This window comes from Pinus tabuliformis, chromosome 9, assembly GCF_031772625.1.
Source record: "Pinus tabuliformis cultivar Carrire ecotype Pingquan chromosome 9, CPIR1, whole genome shotgun sequence".
Lineage (NCBI taxonomy): Eukaryota > Viridiplantae > Streptophyta > Pinopsida > Pinales > Pinaceae > Pinus > Pinus tabuliformis.
The window spans coordinates 22,641,885-22,662,714 of record NC_142307.1 but is presented as its reverse complement, the minus strand read 5'-3'; the positions used below and the strand labels follow the sequence as shown (position 1 = coordinate 22,662,714).

The 20,830-nt window shown below is 40.4% G+C and overlaps 1 protein-coding gene across 1 annotated transcript in view; it reads right to left on the bottom strand.

Annotated features, from left to right (window-relative positions):
• LOC149146917 (RNA helicase, ATP-dependent, SK12/DOB1 protein) overlaps nucleotides 1-20,830 on the bottom strand; it is a 565,347-nt gene that overhangs the window by 460,060 nt on the left and 84,457 nt on the right. Inside the window, exons 3-4 of the mRNA XM_089440900.1 lie at nucleotides 10,480-10,740; nucleotides 10,293-10,370 (exon numbers count right to left, since the gene is read on the bottom strand). Of these exons, the coding sequence (XP_089297026.1) occupies nucleotides 10,293-10,370; nucleotides 10,480-10,740 (339 nt within the window). The remainder of the gene's footprint in view (nucleotides 1-10,292; nucleotides 10,371-10,479; nucleotides 10,741-20,830) is intronic.

Below are 20,830 nucleotides of genomic sequence, written 5' to 3'. Positions count from 1 at the left end.
ACATGTGTCACATTCTGCTACATACTTCTGAATATCGCGACTCATCCCCTTCAAAAAGAATGATTGACATGCATTGTAGTAAGTTTTAAAGAATCTTACATGTCCGGTTGACAGTGAATCATGTGACTCCTTGAGTATCTTGGGTTTAAACTTGGAGTTTGCATTCAGATAGATTCTTCCTTTGTACCATAGAATATCATTCTTCCATTCAAATTTTGAGTTGTCTGGAAGGTTACTGATTATCATAGTTATTTCATGATCCTTGGCATACTCACTTCGAATCTCATTAAGCCATTCAGGAACAACAACCGAGACTCCAAGTAGAGTTGGTTCATCATCTTTCCTAGACAGCGCATCTGCTACTACGTTGTCTTTTCCCCTTTTATGTGGTATCTCCATGTCAAAGGCGGCAATGTTTTCAATCCATTTTTGTTGTACTTCGAAAAGTGTTTTTTGTTTAAGGAGGTGTTGGAGACTGTTATGGTCTATTCGAATGGAGAACTTACTTCCCAAAAGATATCGTCTCCACTTAGCCAACGCGTGCATAATAGCGAGCATTTCCTTGTTGTATGTGGACTTAAGACGTTAACTTTTATTGAGCTTCCTGCTTTTAAAAGGTATTGGATGCATTTCTTGCATTAACACTGCGCCTATATCGAATCCGGAAGCATCACACTCGATGATAAATGGTTTAGAGAAATCTAGAGTTGCCAATATCGGGGCATTAGACATAACTTCCTTCAGTTCTTCAAAACACCTTCCTACTTCCTCATCCCATTGAAATGAATTCTTCTTTAAAAGGTTTGCCAGAGGTGCACTTCTATGTGCATAGTTTTTAATAAATCTTAGGTAATATCCAGTCAATCCTAAGAACCCTCTTAGCTTGGATATATTAACCGGTCCAGTCCATTCCTTTATAGCTTTGATTTTATTAGGGTCCACTTTTACGCCTTCATGGGATATAATGTGTCTGAGGTATTCTACTTCTTCCTTTCCAAAGGTGCATTTGGATTTTTTTGCATAGAACTAATGATCTTTCAGTAGTGTAAGAACTTTATCCAGATGTTGTAAGTGCTCCTTCCAAGTTTTACTGTAAATTAAAATATCATCAAAGAATACTAATACAAACTTCCTAAGATATGGACGAAATAATTTGTTCATAGTGGCTTGGAACGTTGTTGGTGCATTGGTTAACCCAAATGGCATTACTTTAAATTCACAGTGACCTTCGTGTGTTCGGAATGTCGTTTTTGGTATGTCTTCCAACCTGATTTTGATTTGGTAATAGCTTGACCTTAAGTCCAATTTTGAAAAGTATTTTGCGCCATGTAGTTCATCCAACATTTCGTCGATATAGGGGATTTAGAATTTGTTTTTAATCGTTATTTTGTTTAATCCTCTCTAGTCAATGCATAGCCTAAATGAACCATCCTTCATCCTTACCAATACCACTAGAGCAGCGTACGGACTTTTACTTTAAAGGTCTTGGATTAATCTCTCAATTTTCGTCTTTTGGTGGTGTGGATATTGATACAGCTTGATGTTGACGGTGTCTGACCCTGCTTTGACTTCTATTGTATGTTCAATTTCCCTGTTAGGAGGCATTTTCATGGAAAGGTCTTGGAATACCTTTTCATGCTTCTGAATTAGATCTTGTATCTCTGGTGTCTCTTCGTTGATCATGTTTGCAGATAACATTTCTAATTGGTGACATTGTACTACATAAGCTGGTGCTCCTTTTCGAATCATCTTCATCATCTGAGATGACAATACGAATTGATTCTCTGGTGCTTGGGATCCGTATAACTTGTACCTTTGCCCTTCCCAGTTAAATCTTATGAATTGTACTTGATGGTTGGCAAAATAAGTGCCTAGAGTTCGTAGCCATTGGATACCTAAGACCACATTTACTCCACCTAATGGTACAGTGGAAAATGGAGATTCTAAATTAAAGTCTTGAATCCGCAATTTGACCTTATGGCATTTCCCTACCTTTTCGATCTTCTTACCATCGGCGACCATCACCTTCATCTTGGGTAAGGGAAATGAGAAAATGTTGAGTCTCTTTGCCACGGTTGCATCTAAAAAATTGTGGGTGCTACTGGAGTCGATGAGAACCACTACGTTGTTCTTCTTTATATGTCCTTTCAATTTTAGAGTCTGGGGTTGTGATATACCTGTCATAGCTAATAGTGACACTTGCGGAATACTTCCGTCATCTAATTCTGGAGAGAATTCTAGGGCATCTTTTGTTTCTTCTATGTCTGAATCATCACTGTTTGAATCATTAGTTGCTTCACAGTTATATAAGTTCTTTGATTCTTTTCCTTTTGCACACCTATGTTTAGGGTCCCACTTCTCGCCACAGCGTTTGCATTTGCCTTGTTTTAACCATTGCATTTCTACGTTAGATTTTTCACCTTCACAACGATGTGGTGGCACATATCTTGTATTATCTGTATCCACAGACTACGACATTCTTCGTCTTGAATATACTTTTTCCGGTTTTGACCACAATATCTGCTCAAATTTATTTTCAGCAGTTTTTGCTTTTCGTCTTGCAGCTTATATTGATGTAATGTCATCAAGCTCAAGTTCTACTTGTAGATGAGTTTTAAGTCCGAAGATGTATGATTGAATTAGACGAGATTCTGATAACCCAAGTACTTGTGTTGCTAAGGTCTCCCATTCTCAAGTGTACTCATCCACATTTCCTTTTTATCGTAATCTGATGAGTGTTGAAAATAACTCTTCTTCCTTTACACCTTGGAATCATTTAAAGAACGCATCCTTAAATTTTCTCCAACTGATGGCGGTTGTCATCTGCCTCCACCACATATACCAATTATATGCTTCTCCTTCCATTTTCATGGAAGCGTACCTAATATTTTCGTCATCATTGTCGATGTCGTAAATCTCGAAGTATTTTTCTGCTTTATTCAACCACGCAACGCTGCATTTTTCGTTCCCATCGAATTTGGGCAACTTGATTTTTGCCTTTCGTTGATACGTTGCTAATGGTGGAGCGAAAGGAGGGTGTTGATTGGTGAATGTATCCCAGAGTTGCTTATTTGAAAAAGTCACGTTACTATTTCCTTGATGGTGTGTGGATGATTTTTTTGGAGACTCTGCTTTTTCATGACAATCTACTGAATTTGTTGAATCTGATGAATTATGTTGTCGATTAACTCCATCATCTTGGAGTAGTTGTTCGGGTGTAACCTTCCTCCTTCCACACAAAGTGTTCAACAACGTTATCGTCTGATTATGGTTCTGCCCGAGCTGTAGTTCTATCTGATCTGTCATATCATGAAGCTTCTTAATATCGTCGAAATGTTCGATAACCCTACTCTCGAGATCGACTAATTTTTGGTTGAAATCATCGGAGTGGCTAGTAATCCTATTCTCCAAATCAATCAATTTTTTGCTGAAATCGGCCATTGACATCAACGACATTGAACGAGTTTGTGGGGGTGTAAATTTGTCCGCCAGCTTAAAATTTCTTTCTTAACTTGAACTATTAATTTTAATTTTTTTTAAATAATATATAGGAGAGGTTGGCTTCACGATGGCACTGCAGAGGCTGCCTGAAAAGGGTTAGGGATATTCTGCAAACAGTCGCCACAACTGCACCCTACTCACCCTACCTTCCTGCTAGCTAACGTCGTCCATTCGCCTCTAGCTGCAACACCTGCGGCGGTTCCCATCACCCATAACTCGTTGAGCCACTCCGTAACATCGTTGTTTACCATCTCCTCCCTTTTCACTGATTCCCACTGAATTTTGATACCCTCTCTGCGGTGACTGTTACGATGGTCCTAGAGGCAGCTAGCGAAGATCACCTTGGAACAGGTATGGAGCTTGACCTAGTAGACTATTCGGAAGACCCGTTGGAGAATGTCAATATCTGGCAAACCCCTCACTCCGCCGCAGACGAACTCCTTCCCTTCTGCTGCGACCTGTTGGCTACCATTACGGGTCTTCCTTCCATCTCGGGACCTTCCTGCTCCACAGTAACTTTCTCAGAGCCTCCTCTGATCTAGCCGTTTCCTCCCTCGCCACCGCAGTCACCCTCGACTACAACCTTTGTTTCCGCCTGCCTCCACCCTAATCCTGAGGCAGCTAGCTCTCAAACCCCCCTCTCATCCCACCCTGGTGAATCTTCAACCAACCCTCTGAGAACCCACACCCCGGCCCAGGGAAACCCACAAGTTTTGATACCTGAGGCGCCTCCATTGCACAGTTACATGGCAGTACCCCCTCTCTTGGAACCGATTCCAGCGGCTGAACATCCCTGCCCTGAAAACCCTGATTCAAACCCTAACCAGTCAGTGGAAAATTCGGAGGACCCTGAAGAGCCAACGTGGAGGGGAAAAAAGGAAGTGCTTCAAAGTCAGAAGCGAAGACGTTATCCTCAGACTCGGGGAGGACATTCAGTGGGGTGACACCATGGACACGACGGACTGGGTTCTGGTAGGAAGAATTCGTGGTCGTAGCTACACAACGGCTAGGCTTAAGATGTGGACCTCGGAGGTATGGGGGCAGCACTTGGCGGACCTCCCAACTGTTCAAACCTTTGTTAGAGGATGGTTTGCTCTGCGCTTTGCCAGAGCCGAGCACACAAATTGGGTCCTGTCGTCCTTCTGGCATTTCGAGCATGCTCCAGTTCTTCTTCGATGATGGAACCCTCTTTTTGACCCAGAAAAAGAACAGATAGGAGTCGGCCCTATATGGGTTTGGCTACCAGGACTGCCCCTTCAATTCTAGTCAGAGGATATATTCTGCTGCATCGACAACACTCTGGGAACCTACCTCGATCACGACAGATCATATCTGGCTTCAGGCATGATGGCATATGCCAGGATTCTCATTCACCTAGATACTCGGGGCGGTCTTCAGGAGCACATCACCTTACAGTGGAAAACCTTCTCCCGAAAGCAAACCCTAGACTATGAAGGTGTCCCTTTCTGATGCAGACGTTGCCACAAAGTGGGACACTTGTACAAAGATTGTCCGTTGAACAAGAAGGAAAGGGTCGGAGATAAGGGGAAGGATACATTGCAGAAAAACGCACAAGCTCAGGGTAGCCCTCCAAGGGGGGAAGAGGTAGCAAATTTGGCACACTCTGAAGCATTACCTATGCCCACAAAGGTGACCAGAAAGAAGCGGGGAAAGGCACCCATCGGAGCACCCTCTCCTCCTCTAACTAGAGCAAGGGCGGCTGTTGAGGCTGCTTTCTCTATGGGTATGTCAACTGCAAACTCCTCCTCTGTTTACTCTAATGTATCTCCGCACTACATTGAAACTAGTTATGAACAGTTCTTTTCAGTTCAGTCCTTTTCTCACACCTTCAACCCTCCCAAGGCTGTGGATTGCCCTATCAAACCCCCCTCCCCCACCATCTCTTGCACTCAACCATCTTTCCCTAATAAACCTCCCCCAAATTCCCAATTACTTGTTCCTCCCACTCATTCCAGCCCTCCACCTTTCAGATACCCCACCAGAGCCAGGTTTCGCTCTCAGGCCCCTGACTCTCTGGGTATCGGCCTCATCACCTCTCCCCCTCCTCTAAAGACGACTAGAGGCAGACCCTCCTCCCTATCCAAAGCTAAGCTACAAGCTAGGGAAGAGATTGTTGCGGGCAAACAACATGCCATCGATTGGGTACTTAGAGCAGTGAATACCCAAGAGCCCCCTCCTCCATGAAATTTCTCTCTTTCAATTGTAGAGGGTTGGCTAGCCCTACTAAAAAATTAGCCATGAGGAGACTGCTCTCAGCAGAACCCATTGATATTCTTTTTCTTCAAGAAACCCTAGGCCAGGGTTGTGTCATTACCCACCTCCTGGAATCCTGGCTACCTGGATGGACATTCCATACCCTAGATGCATCAGGGCGGTCAGGGGGTCTTGCGCTGGGGGTAAAAAATCGATCTATCAGAATCTATAATGCGTGGGGGAGTTCGGGCCACCTAGGAGCTGACATTTATTCCTCAGAGCTTGATATTGAGCTCAGGATCATCAACATTTATGGCCCTTGTCACAACAGGGAGGAATATTGGAGCAGACTCCTAGACTCACACATCCTTCAAAAGGACAATCTCGTTCTGGGGGGGGATTTAAACTTCTCCATCGACTTTGCGGAATCATGGGGACACAATGCCCAAAGGGATATCCTCTCAGATTTTTTCGAGGCCAATCTGGAGGATCATAATCTCATAGATATCCCCTCCCCAAAAATATTGCCCACTTGGAGAAACAACAGATCAGGAGCGGACAGTCTCTCTAGAAGACTAGATAGATATCTCATTAAGGAGCATATGCTAACCTTGGGGCAGGGATATAGACAATGGGTGGGCTCTGGCGGAATATCAAACCATAGGCCGATTTGTTTGGAAATCAGAGGAGGTATGAACAAACCAAAAGGTCCTTTCAAATTTAATGCAGCATGGTTGAGGGACGCTAAATATATCCAACTAGTAACAAATTACTAGAGGACTCATCCCCCAGCGGCAGAAAGGACTATATCAGAAGGATTTGCAAAAAACCTAAAAGAACTCAAGAGCCTCTCAAAGCAATGGGCTCATAAGAAGAGATCGCAGGAAGACCATACTCTCAAACAAACTGAAGAAGCCATTGAGAAGTATGAAAATGACCATGAGGGGATCTTCTCCTCCCCTGAGCACAAAGAGCAGATAACCTCTCTTCTGGCTAAGAGAAACCAGATTCTTAAGGACAGAGAAGAGAGCTGGAGATTGAGAAGCAGAGCCATCTGGATTAAGGAAGGGGATGACAATACCAAGTTCTACCATAAATTTGCAAATGGGCGCAAAGCTATCAATACTATTTGGCAGCTATCAAATGAACAAGGAGAACTAAAGTCAAGAGAAGCTATTAAAATAGGGATGGACCCCTGGATTGGATGTGGGAATGCTCACAGACTCCCACAGGAGCTCAAAACAAACCTCACTTCCAAAGGTATCTCTCACCTTAGCCAAATAGCAAACAATGAATGCTCTACATTTTTGCAACAAGCATGGAAATCTGGGAGGACACTACAGATCCCTCGACAATGGCAGCAGCACTGGAAAGAATACACGGAGGCACTCACGAAATCCCATATCAAGATACAAGAAGGGGAGGATGAGCTAATCTGGGCACATGTGAAGCATGGAAGATACTCACCTAAGGAGGGATACATAACTCTTATGAACTCACTGAAACCACTGCAGTGTGAACCGTGGTGGAGAAGTATATGGAAACTAAAAGCACCCCCAGGTCTAGGCTCCTCATGTGGACCATTCTGTATCACAAAATCCCAACAGGAGAAAATTTGATCAAGAGATCTTTTCATGGACCCTTTTGGTGCGGCCTTTGCAAAGCCGACAATGAATCTAGGAATCATCTCTTTCTTACTTGCCCATGCACAAAGGAGCTATGGAATACTATTCATTCTCATATACCCTTGCTCCCTATGTGGCAGGGAACAACTGTTCAGGAAGCCTGGGAGGGTTGGTGGTCCACTGTATCCTCAGAAAAAACAAAAAACATCCCTTTACTTACTTGTTGGGCCATATGGATTGCCCGGAACAGAATTATCTTTCAAAATTCTCCCCCCCACTGGCCGGCCATCACTGCACAAATCCTAGCAGACTACCAACAGATTCCAGAGGAGGAAACAAATCCCAATCCCAGGCATATCATACCCGAGAGCATAAACCAATCTCACCCCTGGGCATACTTTGATGGCTCAGCTCAAGACATTGGATGTGGGGGAGGAGTTGTCCTCCATATTACAACAAATCATTTTTACAAAATCCAAATGGGTTTGGGCAGAGGGACGAACAATTTTGTTGAGCTTTCAGCAGCAAAATACACCATTCATTTTGCTTTGGAAAAACAGTGCAGAAACTTACAGCTATTTGGAGATTCAAAAACTATATGCAATTGGATAAACAAAGCTACAAATTGTCATGCTTTTTCTCTGAGACACATCATGGAAGAAATATTTAGACTCATAAATTTATTTGACACATTTACTTGTCAACATATATACAGGGAGCGGAACACAGCTGTTGATCTACTATCCAAGGAAGCAGCGCACAAGCCTATAGGAACTTGGAGCATACTGGAGCAAACTGATGGAACCTTCCATCAGTATTATCATAGACCTTTTATAGAAATATCAGAATAGTAAAGCTCAATGGGAGCTGGACATAAAGTTTTTTTTTATATATCTTGTTGTGTCTATATAAATATTATATGAAGGTTTTCATCAAGCAGTTCTACACATGACAGTTATTTTTTGATATTCTCTGCGTAGAGTAAGTACATAAATCATACTGAAAATCACAGCTCAGAGCAGTGTCTCCCTGCATGGAGTACACCTCTTTGTATTTTGAATACTCAACAGGATAGGTGTATAATATATGCCACTAGCATCTGCAAAATGTAATTTTCATCATTAATGAAAATTACGAATTTTTCCAAGGGAAAAAATATATTTTTAAAATAATAATAATTATTATTATTATTATTAATTTGTTTTTTAAACTATATGTATATATAACCAAATATTAAGATAATTCTTCAGACTAAACAGAGACGGCAAACAAAAGATTAATGGTGGCCGTCGGCAGGTGAAAGCTACAGACCGGACTACAGCCGCGGACGGCGGACAAGATGGCGGCTACGGACAGCGGATAGGATGGCAACGGGGGTGCGACGTGGATTGGTTATGGAATGACGATACGGTGTGCTGGTCGGGATGCGGCGGTGCCTATGGAGCGCAAAAGTTAGGGTGGTTGCGTGGTGAACAGAGTGTGGTGTAGATGCGGAGGGCCGATGAAACTAGACGAGCAGAGCCGGGACGAAGTGATGGGATGTGGAGGGCGAACGGAACTGGATGGGTGGAACAGCGGAGTGATGGGGGACGACCAAGACCGGGCAGAACAGCAGAGTGGCGTGGCAGAACTGGCGCAGTGGCACAGTCGGACAGCGGTAAAAAAAAAATGGTGAAAGTGAATCGAAGGCAGCAATGAATGGCAATTCGACCTGTGCAACAGCAGAGCAACCGAGAATCGTCTGCTCTGATACCAGATGGAACACACGAATTTAGAAAATGACAGCCATGATATATATTTTATTAATAATTGAATAGATGATGGTTACATTTTGTGGGAGGCCCTAGGTATATACTGCCTTGGGTGCCTCTTGGTGAAGATCATGCCCTTTGCCTAATAACTTATAAACTAACTAATTTTTTACATAACACTGGCCATATTATTTAGTGTAGACCAGGTGAGTTTTCATACAATAAAATTGCAGAGGTAGAGGAAGCAGCTAGGGAACGGCGTAAGGACTGTACATGATGTACAACCGAGTCCACCTACCCAGAATTCATACAGCAGTGTGCATATGTGATTTTCTGCAACTTGGGATTTTTTCTAGGCTAAGTTCAGCCAAGTTTAACTGCTGTAAATTCCAAATTTTCTCTGTGGGCCATTTTCCCAGTTAGTTAGCCCTCACTATTCTAATAAAGTGAAGTTTAGTTCAAGAGTAAATTTTCATATGTGAAAATTTATTTCTTATGTTTGCTTCAGCTGAAAGTTTCTGAGTTAAAATGTGTATTTCTTGTTCAGTGAGTTCATATTTTTTCTGGGTGAATAATCTAGCAAGAATTTAAATCAAATCTAGAATTAGAAGTTTAACACAACTGACTAAGAGACCAATAGCTCTATCAATTTTTAAGCCCTAGGTCATTGCTGCCCCCTATGTTTTTTTTAATTAAATAAATCAGATCTGAATTTATTTAACCACATAAATTATTGCTTCTGAACCTGCAAAAATCACACATATAGCTGCAAATTGAAAAATGAAAACATAAACACAATACACTGATAGTTACACCATCAAATCTGTGTTTTAAGACAACAAAGAGATTTTAAGGCTAAGAGGTTTTAAGACTAGGAAATCCAAACCGATGGAAGCACAAGTCAGAAAAATTACAAGCCAAAAGAACAAAAAAGCAAATTTAAGAGTGAATATTTAAACATGCATTGTGCTATAATGTGGCCATTTAGCTTTTTGCAGTTCAGTGCATCACAGAACCCATTCTCCATTCTAGAAAATATCATTTTGCCACATAGGTCAACCTAATAATACATGCCGACATCTGAAGAGAGGCACCTCACATATGGTAGAGCCTGAAATCCAGAATAATTTGCATCCTACAATATTCTAAAGTTAAATAACAAGTTGCAAATATAAGAAATGGAAGGAGAAATACTGCTAACCACTTTATTGCGGGGAATATCTTCACATCCCACTTGAGGATGATGCTCATCAACACTGATCTTTGAACATGAGAATGCCTACAAAAAAAATAAAATCCTCTTATCTTGTACAGTGCAATATGCACATAATGTCTTAAATCACTGACACAAAAGAATGAGCAGCTACATTTGAATTATACATATTCACCTTGGGAGTGCCTAAATCCAACCCTTCTTTAAAACCAGGAGGGATTTTTTGCATAGGACCACCTCCAATAATTTCACTTATCCATTCCCCATTTAATGAACCTTTTGGAATATTTCTCTCTGAAGTTTGAGAATCTTCAAAACCTCCAGGACGGAATGGCCGACTGCCTGTGCTTCCACGCACAAAATCCTCAGGTGGTCCAGGGTGACGCAAAATTGAAGATGACTCCTGCGCTCTTGCTCCCATGTCTTTAACTTCAATCTGATCATAGCCATGGTAAAAGGTTACATAGGAACTCCCCATATGAAAAATGTTCTAGCCATTTCAATTAACATATAGGTACAAAATCAAATAAAAAGACCATTACCTAAATGTTATCTTCTAATATAAATCTCAATAGTCACTAATAATGTTCCTGTATATATATGTGCAACAAAAAGGGAAATTGAATTCCACAAAAGACAGAGAGTCACGTTTTGTCATGATGATACCTTCTCAAGTCCACGCTTATGTATACATGACGAATGTAAGAGCAAACACTAGCAGATCAACTAGTTTGACACCATCGTGCATATATATTTCTGAGCATACAAAATAGACTATCAAGTAAAACTAGCTCAACATGTTTGACACACCATTCCTATCAAAGATTTAGTTTAGCATCAGGAAAGAGATCAAACTCAAAATGCTCAAAATATAATCAATATTTCATTGTGTGAAATAGATGAGAAAATACGAACTAAAAATCCAAACAAAATACAAAGAAAATGAGTAGTGAATATAAAATCTCCTCTTCTTTTGAGATTCCATACTGCATTGAGACACCAAACAAAGAACGAGGTTAGGCTTTGGAGAGAATAGGGTGGAAATGAGATCGACACAAGGATTGGCACTGCCATAACTCTACACACCATTTTCTCAGCCTCCCAAAACCTTAGCTCCATCTAGCATCAGATTTATTGTGTGCCATCTAGGAGTTTGTTGGCCTTAGCTCCATCTTGCATAAGATTTATTGTGTCCCATCTAGGTGTTGGTTGGCGTTCACAGGCTATCCTCAAAATTGATATTCTTGGCAATGACCTTGCCCTTCAGGAATGACAAGCTTGGTCTTGTAAGTGGATAAAAGGTGATTAGAACAACAACGTTTTTCTCAGTAAACGTTCCTGCTTTCTGTTTGGGCTAAAATTCCAGCAGTTACTACCCAGTGATCTATGATATTCCTTTTAATATTTTCGTAGAAATATTCGGAAATTTACTTAAGAAAATTACGCCGTGAACTCCATGGAAATTTCATCATTTACATAATATAAATTGCTAGCAAATTAAACTTCAGAGATTAAACAATTGTCAGTAATACGAGAAATGGCAGCAAACACAACTTTATTATATTAACTGGAACAAGATTACATGCCAATACAACTACCAATAGCTGAGCTAGAAAATAGCTGAGAAAATAGCTGAGAAAATATCTAGAAAATAGCTACTGCGATGCTGATCCTAGCCTCCCAAAACTGTGATCGGAAATGAAGCTCAAATTGGAGATATGGGTGATCTCCACATCCAATCCACAGATCTTCTCCAGATCTGCTCACCAATTGATGCTGATGTAGCCCAATGAGATCTCTAGATGAAATCTCCTCAGTAGTGGGTTGGGTTTTGTCCAACACACACAAGGAACCCAAGGGTTTCCATCCTAGGTCTCTCTGAAGTTTAGAACCACGTTCCCAAAACCTATCCAACAAAAAATACTACAAATTCTCGATACCCACAAATATTTTACCTGCCTGCCCTTTAAAGATCTAATGGATCTCTCTCAAACCTTCTAGAAGCACTTTATTTTATTATTTTAAATTTATTTCCACTCTAGAAGTTTCTTCTTTTATTTATTTAAGTGATTCTTTTGTTTTATTTAAGTCACTTTTAATCTCGGAAAATGGTAAATTTGCCTCTATGATTTCTCTGGCCACTAAAAGTCACTTTTTATCATCCCATTGTATAGATCTCTTCATTCTGGTTCCAAAAGCTATTACGCTAAGGTGTTTCTCCAAATAATCCACTCCAAATAACACATTTAGCGTATTCAATTAAAATATGCTTGAAATCACCCTATTTAATGGGAATCGTCAGAATGCAACGGAACCAAGAACAAATTGTGTGGAACCAATCCTGATGATGAAATATAGCAAGAGAACCTGACAGGCCCCATAAAACTCCTTCAAACCCTACAAGCCTACCGATGTCGTAATCTCCCTCCTGTAACCCGGTTGTCACAAACACTAGAAATCCATCCTAACTACATCATAAGGGAATCCAAAAAAGGGATATTACAAATCCTCTCGCCCCAAGATTGCTTTCCCTCAAGCAATCCACATTCGCCAACTATAAAGACATCTATACACCAATACTAGGATCCCATGTGAACCATTATGTCACATCATGCCTCCATGCCACCCAATTATGAATGGATCACTCAATACCTGGATCCCAAACCAGCGTCTGACTCAACCTACCACCAATAGAATCACCTAGATCACATTTTCAACTCGGGCATCTTGAATTCCTCACATCTAAGGGCTCCTATTGTGCTATGCCCCTATCTAGGAAGATCTTCCCAAGAATCGCCCCATAATAGAATATCAGCTCATAATCTCTCGCCAATGTTGCCCCTTGCCCTTCTTCACACATGGGAACAAACTGTTGGTCGCCATTTTCAGCCATCAAACATGGATGCATAGGTGAATTGTTGTCAACATCTCCACATGATTGCTCATACTCTCCAAGGGTCTTCTTGTTGATTTTTCATGATCTTCTAGTCTGATAATGACTTCCAATGATTTATTAATTAATTCTTGTTGTGTCATATTCATCATTAAGCAATTATACATAGAAAATCTCAATTGTGAAACAATAATGACAATATAATCATGAAGAGGCAACCAAACACAAGAGACACAAATTTTTACCTTGGGAAAACCCTAACTAGGGAAAAACCCAACAATCCTTTCTTAGAAGAAATTATTCAATTCATCAAAAGTACAAACTGATTTTTCCCAAATAAATTAAGTCAAACTGACCACAAAATTCAATAGGTCAAACTTGGTCAAACATACCACTTCTTCAACCTCTTGCAACTCTTTTGAAATTTGGTCAACTCTAGTCAACAAGGCCGTTTTTTGGCCTCCTACAACTACCTCAGAAACCCTAGCCAACTGCGGTCAAACTACCCAGAAACAAATTCGTTCAAATGCCAAGAATCTTTGTCTAACATAACATAAATAGTCTTGGTCAACGTAGGTCAAACTTTTGTTTTCTTCTCCTCTCTCTCCTTTGCACGTGTGAACAGAGAACAGATGGTTTTTGGTGAGATCTGAATTGCTCCAAGTGAGGGAGGTCAAGTGCCAATATATAGTGGTTTAGGGTGCCTGAATAGGTGTGTCTTTATGGTTGGCCCGACCTAACTGTTGATTTGTGGTAGCATTGGATGTGCTCTAGCCATGAAAATTGGTGGAGAGGCTAAGGCACATAAGATCTCCAAGACCCAGAAATAGTTTGGGGAAATTCCACCCGATTGGAGAGATATTAATGGAGTTCCTAAGTCTAAACTTAGGATAATTTAAATATTAATGGGTATTAATATAAAACTGGGTAAGAATGTTCTAAATGACATGGATCAAGCCAAATCTAATCTTAGCCATTGATTAGGGACTTAATTTCGATCGTTGAAGACTCAACAGGAAAAGTATAAGAGGAGGCTTAAGGGTCAGTTGGAGATACACCAAGTTGATCAAGAATTTGATTTTCTGGGGCAGGGTTTGCTGAGAAATCGAGTTAATGATCTGTTGTAGCGAGGGGCAGTTCGGCAGAAGGTCAAGAATACATATCAGAGAGGCAGAGAAAGTGTTGGAGAGACAGCGCAGAGCCTTAGAAGGCTGACGCAGAGGCAGCCAGGACTGATGCAGAGGCTGAGGAGGCCAACGCAAGTGATGCAGAGGGCCAAGAGGATGACGCAGAAGGCCAAGACGCTGATGCAGAAGGCTAGCAGAGCTAACGCAGGGCCGAAGAGGAAGTGCTGAGGAATTTTCGTGGGGCAAACTAGGAGCTGAGAGGTAGACGTAGAGCCGTAGAGGGTGACGCAGTTCCGGAACAAAGCTTGGAGCAGCTTTCACTGTCCAACTAAGGATCCGTCTAAGTTGTTGTGGATCAATCAAATGGTTGCTGATTAGCCGGAATATCTGTCTCCGAAGAGAGGTACTTCTGCCAAGAAAATCTCTGAAGGGTGAGCTATTTCTGGCACCCTAGTTGTATTCAGAAACTACATAATAATAAACCCTCATATCTGCTACACCGATTTCCCGCATTGGGTTTTTCCGGGGACGATTGTCCAAAAATAATAGTGTCCCTTGTGTGATTGTCTCTGTTATTTCAGTTGTTGATTTTTATATGTGTTAACAATGCATTTGTGTTTATTTCGGTATTTATATTCATAAATAACTTGTTAATGGAAAGAACAAGTGGGAGATAATAAACCAGATAATGCAGTAGGGATTTCTGATGTGTCAGATTTAGGAATTTCAACATGGCATAAGAGGATTACAAATCACAGGAGAACTGAAGGCACCAACAGTAATCTGAAGAATTTGCAGCAGTAGGAGCGGTCCCAAGAGACGGGGTTGTTGTAAAAATTTCTCATTTCCCACCCCGGTTTTCAGTTTCACCTTATTTCTCCCATATAGTTAAATGCCCTTTCCCATATCCATATATTCAACAACTGAAAGAATAAATTTTTGCTGAAAACACAAATTTTGGAAATTTTACAGAACGTTGGAAAATGCAGAAATAAAAATCAGCAGGTACAAATAGCCATTATAACACATTTAAACACAGAGATTTTTTGTCAAGGTGACCCTGGAAAAACCCCCTACAACTCTTTGGGAAAACCAATTCGAGAGCTCTTTCTTATTTCTGGAAAATGCCTTTTACAGTGAGAAATATTCAGCAAACAAATTTTACAACTTATCTCGATTTCTGAGCCTCACAACCCACTGGAAATTTCCAAACAGCAAAACAAAACACTGAAAACTGTTGTACGGCTGCAGTACAGACTGTACGGACGGGTTGTACAGACCTTGATTTTTGTGCAGAAAATCAGCTGTACGGCCCTTGATTTCTGTGCAAAAAATTTGCCTTTTACTGTTTGCTCATTCAGCTGTACGGATTTGCTTAAATGCTACCTTGGTATGTGTGCCAAGCTGCTGCCTCCTCCTCCCTGTTCAGAAATCTCCCTTGCTCTCTTGCTCTCTCTCTCTCAATCTGCTCATGAAAGAATGAATGATTTTTTCCTCGTTTTCCTCCCTTAATCCAACCCTAAGTGACTTTTGGGTGATCCCTAAATCCAATGACTGAAATGGAGTGAGATCTAGGGCTGAGATTAAATGTTCATTTAAATCTCACTTTCTATTTTTTAATTCACCCAACTTTAATAAAAACCCACTTAGTCATTTATTTCCAAAGTCACTTTTCCTTTCTAATTTTTCATTGACTTTATAAAAGTCACTTTAAAATTAGACTTTAGTAACTTTATCACTTAAAGTCACTTTTAAATTAGATTTGACTTTATAAAAATTATAAAGTCACTTTAGGAGAAAAATTAAATTCTTTTGGACACTTTTCCTTAGGCCAAATATCAAAGCCTAAGGGAACCACCTGTCCTCCAGTACCAAATTTCAACACTCCCTCTTACCGAGAAAAAGTGTCCAAAATTTTTATCTTCAACTTCTCCTTCAGGACCATTTTCCGGTTCTCATTGGTACTCTAGTAGAGATTGGACAATGTTGTCCACATCTCATGGGCATTTCTCTTTCCTCTCACATGAGGAATGCAATGGTCTTTGACTCCGTCTAAAATCAGTCTCTTACCCTTGTTGTTCTTTTTATTATACTCAGCCAACTAAGTGGCATCAGTAGGCACAACAACAGAGTTCTGTGTGGTATGCACCATGATGTCCCAGACTTCTGTCTCAAAGATACTCTGCATTCTCTCCTTCCAAACGTTGTAGTTTGTATGTCCATCCAACCTATCCTCCACCCTCAATCCCAATGACATCCTGCTGTCCTAAAACTGAAAAATAGCATTGTTGTAGTAAAGATAAAAATTGTTGTTTGTGAAAAATCAGCTTGCTGGAATTTTCTGAGTAAAAAATCAGCAGGCTGTAATTTTCTTCCTTGCTGTCCCAAACTGCACTTCAGCACTCAAGCTCTGATACCATGTAAAAATTTCTCATTTCCCACCCCGGTTTTTAGTTTCACCTTATTTCTCCCATATAGTTAAATGCCCTTTCCCATATCCATACATTCAACAACTGAAAAAATAAATTTTTGCTGAAAACACAAATTCTGGAAATTTTACAGAATGCTGGAAAATGCAGAAATAAAAATCAACAGGTACAAACAGCCATTATAACACATTTAAACACAGAGATTTTTGGTCAAGGTGACCCTGGAAAAACCCCCTACAACTCTTGGGGAAAACCAGTTCGAGAGCTCTTTCTTATTTCTGGAAAATGCCTTTTACAGTGAGAAATATTCAGCAAAAAATTCAGCAAACAAATTTTACAACTTATCTCGATTTCCGAGCCTCACAGCCCACTGGAAATTTCCAAACAGCAAAACAAAACACTGAAAACTGTTGTACGGCTGCAGTACGGACGGTTGTACGGGCTGTACGGACCTCGATTTTTGTGCAGAAAATCAGCTGTACGGCCCTTGATTTCTGTGCAAAAAATCTGCCTTTTACTGTTTGCTCATTCAGCTGTACGGATTTGCTTAAATGCTGCCTTGGTATGTGTGCCAAGCTGCTGCCTCCTCCTCCCTGTTCAGAAATCTCCCTTGCTCTCTTACTCTCTCTCTCTCTCAATCTGCTCATGAAAGAATGAATGATTTTTTCTTCATTTTCCTCCCTTAATCCAACCCTAAGTGACTTTCGGGTGATCCCTAAATCCAATGGCTAAAATGGATTGAGATCTAGGGTTGAGATTAAATGCTCATTTAAATCTCACTTTCTATTTTTTAATTCACCCCACTTCAATAAAGACCCACTTTGTCATTTATTTCCAAAGTCACTTTTCCTTTCTAATTTTTCATTGACTTTATAAAAGTCACTTTAAAATTAGACTTTAGTAACTTTATCACTTAAAGTCACTTTTAAATTAGATTTGACTTTATAAAAATTATAAAGTCACTTTAGGAGAAAAATTAAATTCTTTTGAACACTTTTCCCTAGGCCAAAGATCAAAGCCTAAGGGAACCACCTGTCCTCTGGTACCAAATTTCAACAGTTGTTCCAGAGCAGAAGTAGAAAGAGAGGAAGTGATGCAGAGCCTGCATCATAATTTCGAGCCAAGAGGAGGGTCAGCGCAGAGGCAGAGGGGTAAATCAGATCTACGCAGTGCCCAATCATCTTTCTCATCCAGGAAGGATCGACGTTGTGGCCAGGAAGAGCAGATTCAGCCTTTGTTGGGATTGTGCAGAGCCTGAAGGGCTCAGTTTCTTCAATTGTCGGAGCTTGGGGAGCTGTGGGCAGATTGTGATTTGAGGAGTTGGTGGGACGTTGTTTTTGTCAAAGCAGAACAATGTCTAAGGACAGAGCCAAGGTAGAGGGAATCACTACCTCGACGGATTTCTAGCCAAGGAATCCAGATCCGTGTTACAGCAACAAAGGAGGATTGGAGAGTAGTTTGACATTTGGCGAGAGGATTTCCGTGAAGGAAATCAGGACTCAGAGGGAGTCTAGAGGAGCTTGTTCCTTAAAGGATTTCTAGCGCCGAAGAAATCCAGATTCGAATTTTGTTGGGGCATGTAATGACCCGTCTATAAATAAAATACAAGTATTAGCATACATATGAGACCTCCATTCGGGCATGAAACGTAATATCGTTCAATTCGTTGCAAGATGTTTGCAATGTCAACAAGTAAAAGCTGATCATTGTCATCCAGCAGGTCTCCTACAACCTCATGACATTCCTATGACCAAATGGGAGATCATTTCTATGGATTTTATCACTGGGCTACCTCTTACTTCTCAAAGACACAATGCTATTCTGGTGGTAGTGGATAAATTAACAAAAAGCGACCATTTCATTCCTGTAAGAGATACTTATGAAGTTGTTGACGTAGCTCGAGTATTCATAAATGAAATTATCAGATTTCATGGAGTACTTAAGAAGATCATATCAGATAGAGACTAACGATTCACTTCAAGATTCTGGACTTGCATGCAGTCAGCCTTAGGAACTCAACTAAATTTGAGTACAGCTTATCATCCTGAGACTGATGGGCAAACAAAAAGAGTAAATCAAGTACTTGAAGATATGTTGAGGATGTACGTTATGGATCAGCGAATGCACTAGGAAAAGTACTTATCCTTAGTCGAATTTGCATACAATAACAGTTACTACAGTTCAATCGGAATGCCTCCATTTGAAGCATTATACAGCAGTCTTTGCAGAACATCATTAAGTTGGGACAGGTTAGAAGATCGGGTGATAATAGGGCCAGAATTAATCCAAGAGATGGAGGAACAGGTAAAACAAATTAGACAACAGTTAAAAGAAGCACAGGATAGACAAAAGAGTTATGTTGATGCCCACAGAACTGACAGAAAGTATGAAGTAGGGGATCAGGTTTTCATCCGCATCAAACCAAATAAAAGCACTATCCGATTCGGAAAATGGACAAAGTTGTCACCCCGATTTATTGGACCATTTAAAGTCATGGAAAGAGTTGGACCTGTCGCCTATCGTCTTGCACTGCCACCTCACTTGCATAAAGTTCATAATGTATTTCATGTATCTGTATTAAGACATTACGTAACTAACACATTTCATTACCTTCAATGGAAGGAACTACAGATATCGGACAAAGGAATAATATCGGTCGAACCATTACATATACTAAAACATAGGGTTCGACAACTCAGGAATCGTCTGGTAGACCGAGTTAAGGTCCAGTGGGACGAATATAGTCCTGGATCGGCTACTTGGGAAGATACGGAAATCATATGTCAAAAATACCCCAACTTGTGTCAATTTTGAAGAACTTTAAGTCATATTTTGTATATATTTACTTTACTTTAAATCAGATACTCAAAACCATTTTGGAATGATCACATATAAATGTGAATTTTTATGATATGTTATCTGCTTAATTCCACTGGTACGTGGATACCAAGATGGAATATGTTATTCAAATTAATCTTACTAAATTATAGATATCAAAGTAAAGTTTAATATTTGATTAATTTTGCTATAAAATTTAAATCATGAATTCTGATGGGAATTAAGATATTATAAATTTGTTTCATTTATGCATATCGATGAGATAGAAATAAAAGAATGATTACAATTTCAATATGAAAGTCGATAACATGAGCAAGACATGACGAAATATGTTGTACTAGAGATAACATGTATAAGCTATACAGAAATTGTTTATTTTATGTATATACTGATGCATATGTTATAATATATGGACAAGTGTTTACGTTGCAGCTAGTATTGTTACCAAAACGGCCACGTGATGACAAAAACTTCAGTACAATTAAGACTCAATAAGGTTCCATGAAAGAACATTAACTCTGGTCCCACTAGGAGGGGTGGAGGTATTGCCCACCGTTTATCCTCCAAAAACCTGGAGTCATGGGAGGACTGTGCGAGTCACACTCCCCTAGACGTGTGATGATGACTGCCAGATGCCTACTGGGCAATCAGGTTGATATAATCAACGCTAACACCCTTGAGAGTCTATGAATGGTTAATCAGTATAGCTGACACCATGGCATACTCTAGTAGAGGACGGATAGGATGGAAGCGGAAGAGATTAGGAAGGATAGGATGATTCTAGAGTAGCTTGAAGAATCAACCGGGGCAGGACATGAATATTATATTTAAATAAAAATAAATAAATAAATAAAAATTAAAATATATATATATAGAAGAAAACAAAATTTTTAAATACCAAAATAAAATGAAATATAAACACTTATATACTCACATTAATCACTAATATATTTCCCCGGATGCGGGTGTTTAACGCTGCCTTCACTGCGATGGGACTGGAGTGGGCGGAGCCGAGACGCCACCTGCCAGCCTTGTACAGCGGACCGAAAGCCATGTGGAGGGAGGATCATATGCAGGTGGGTTTAACAGGGTGTAAGGGAATGTTTGATGTTAACATTAATTTGTCGTCCCTCTTCGCACGCGCTGGCTGGTATCGGCTCTCGGCTCCCATGAATGCCATAGTTATGGCGGGAGGGTCTCGAGGCAGGGGAAAATGCTTATTAACCAGTTTTCGCCATG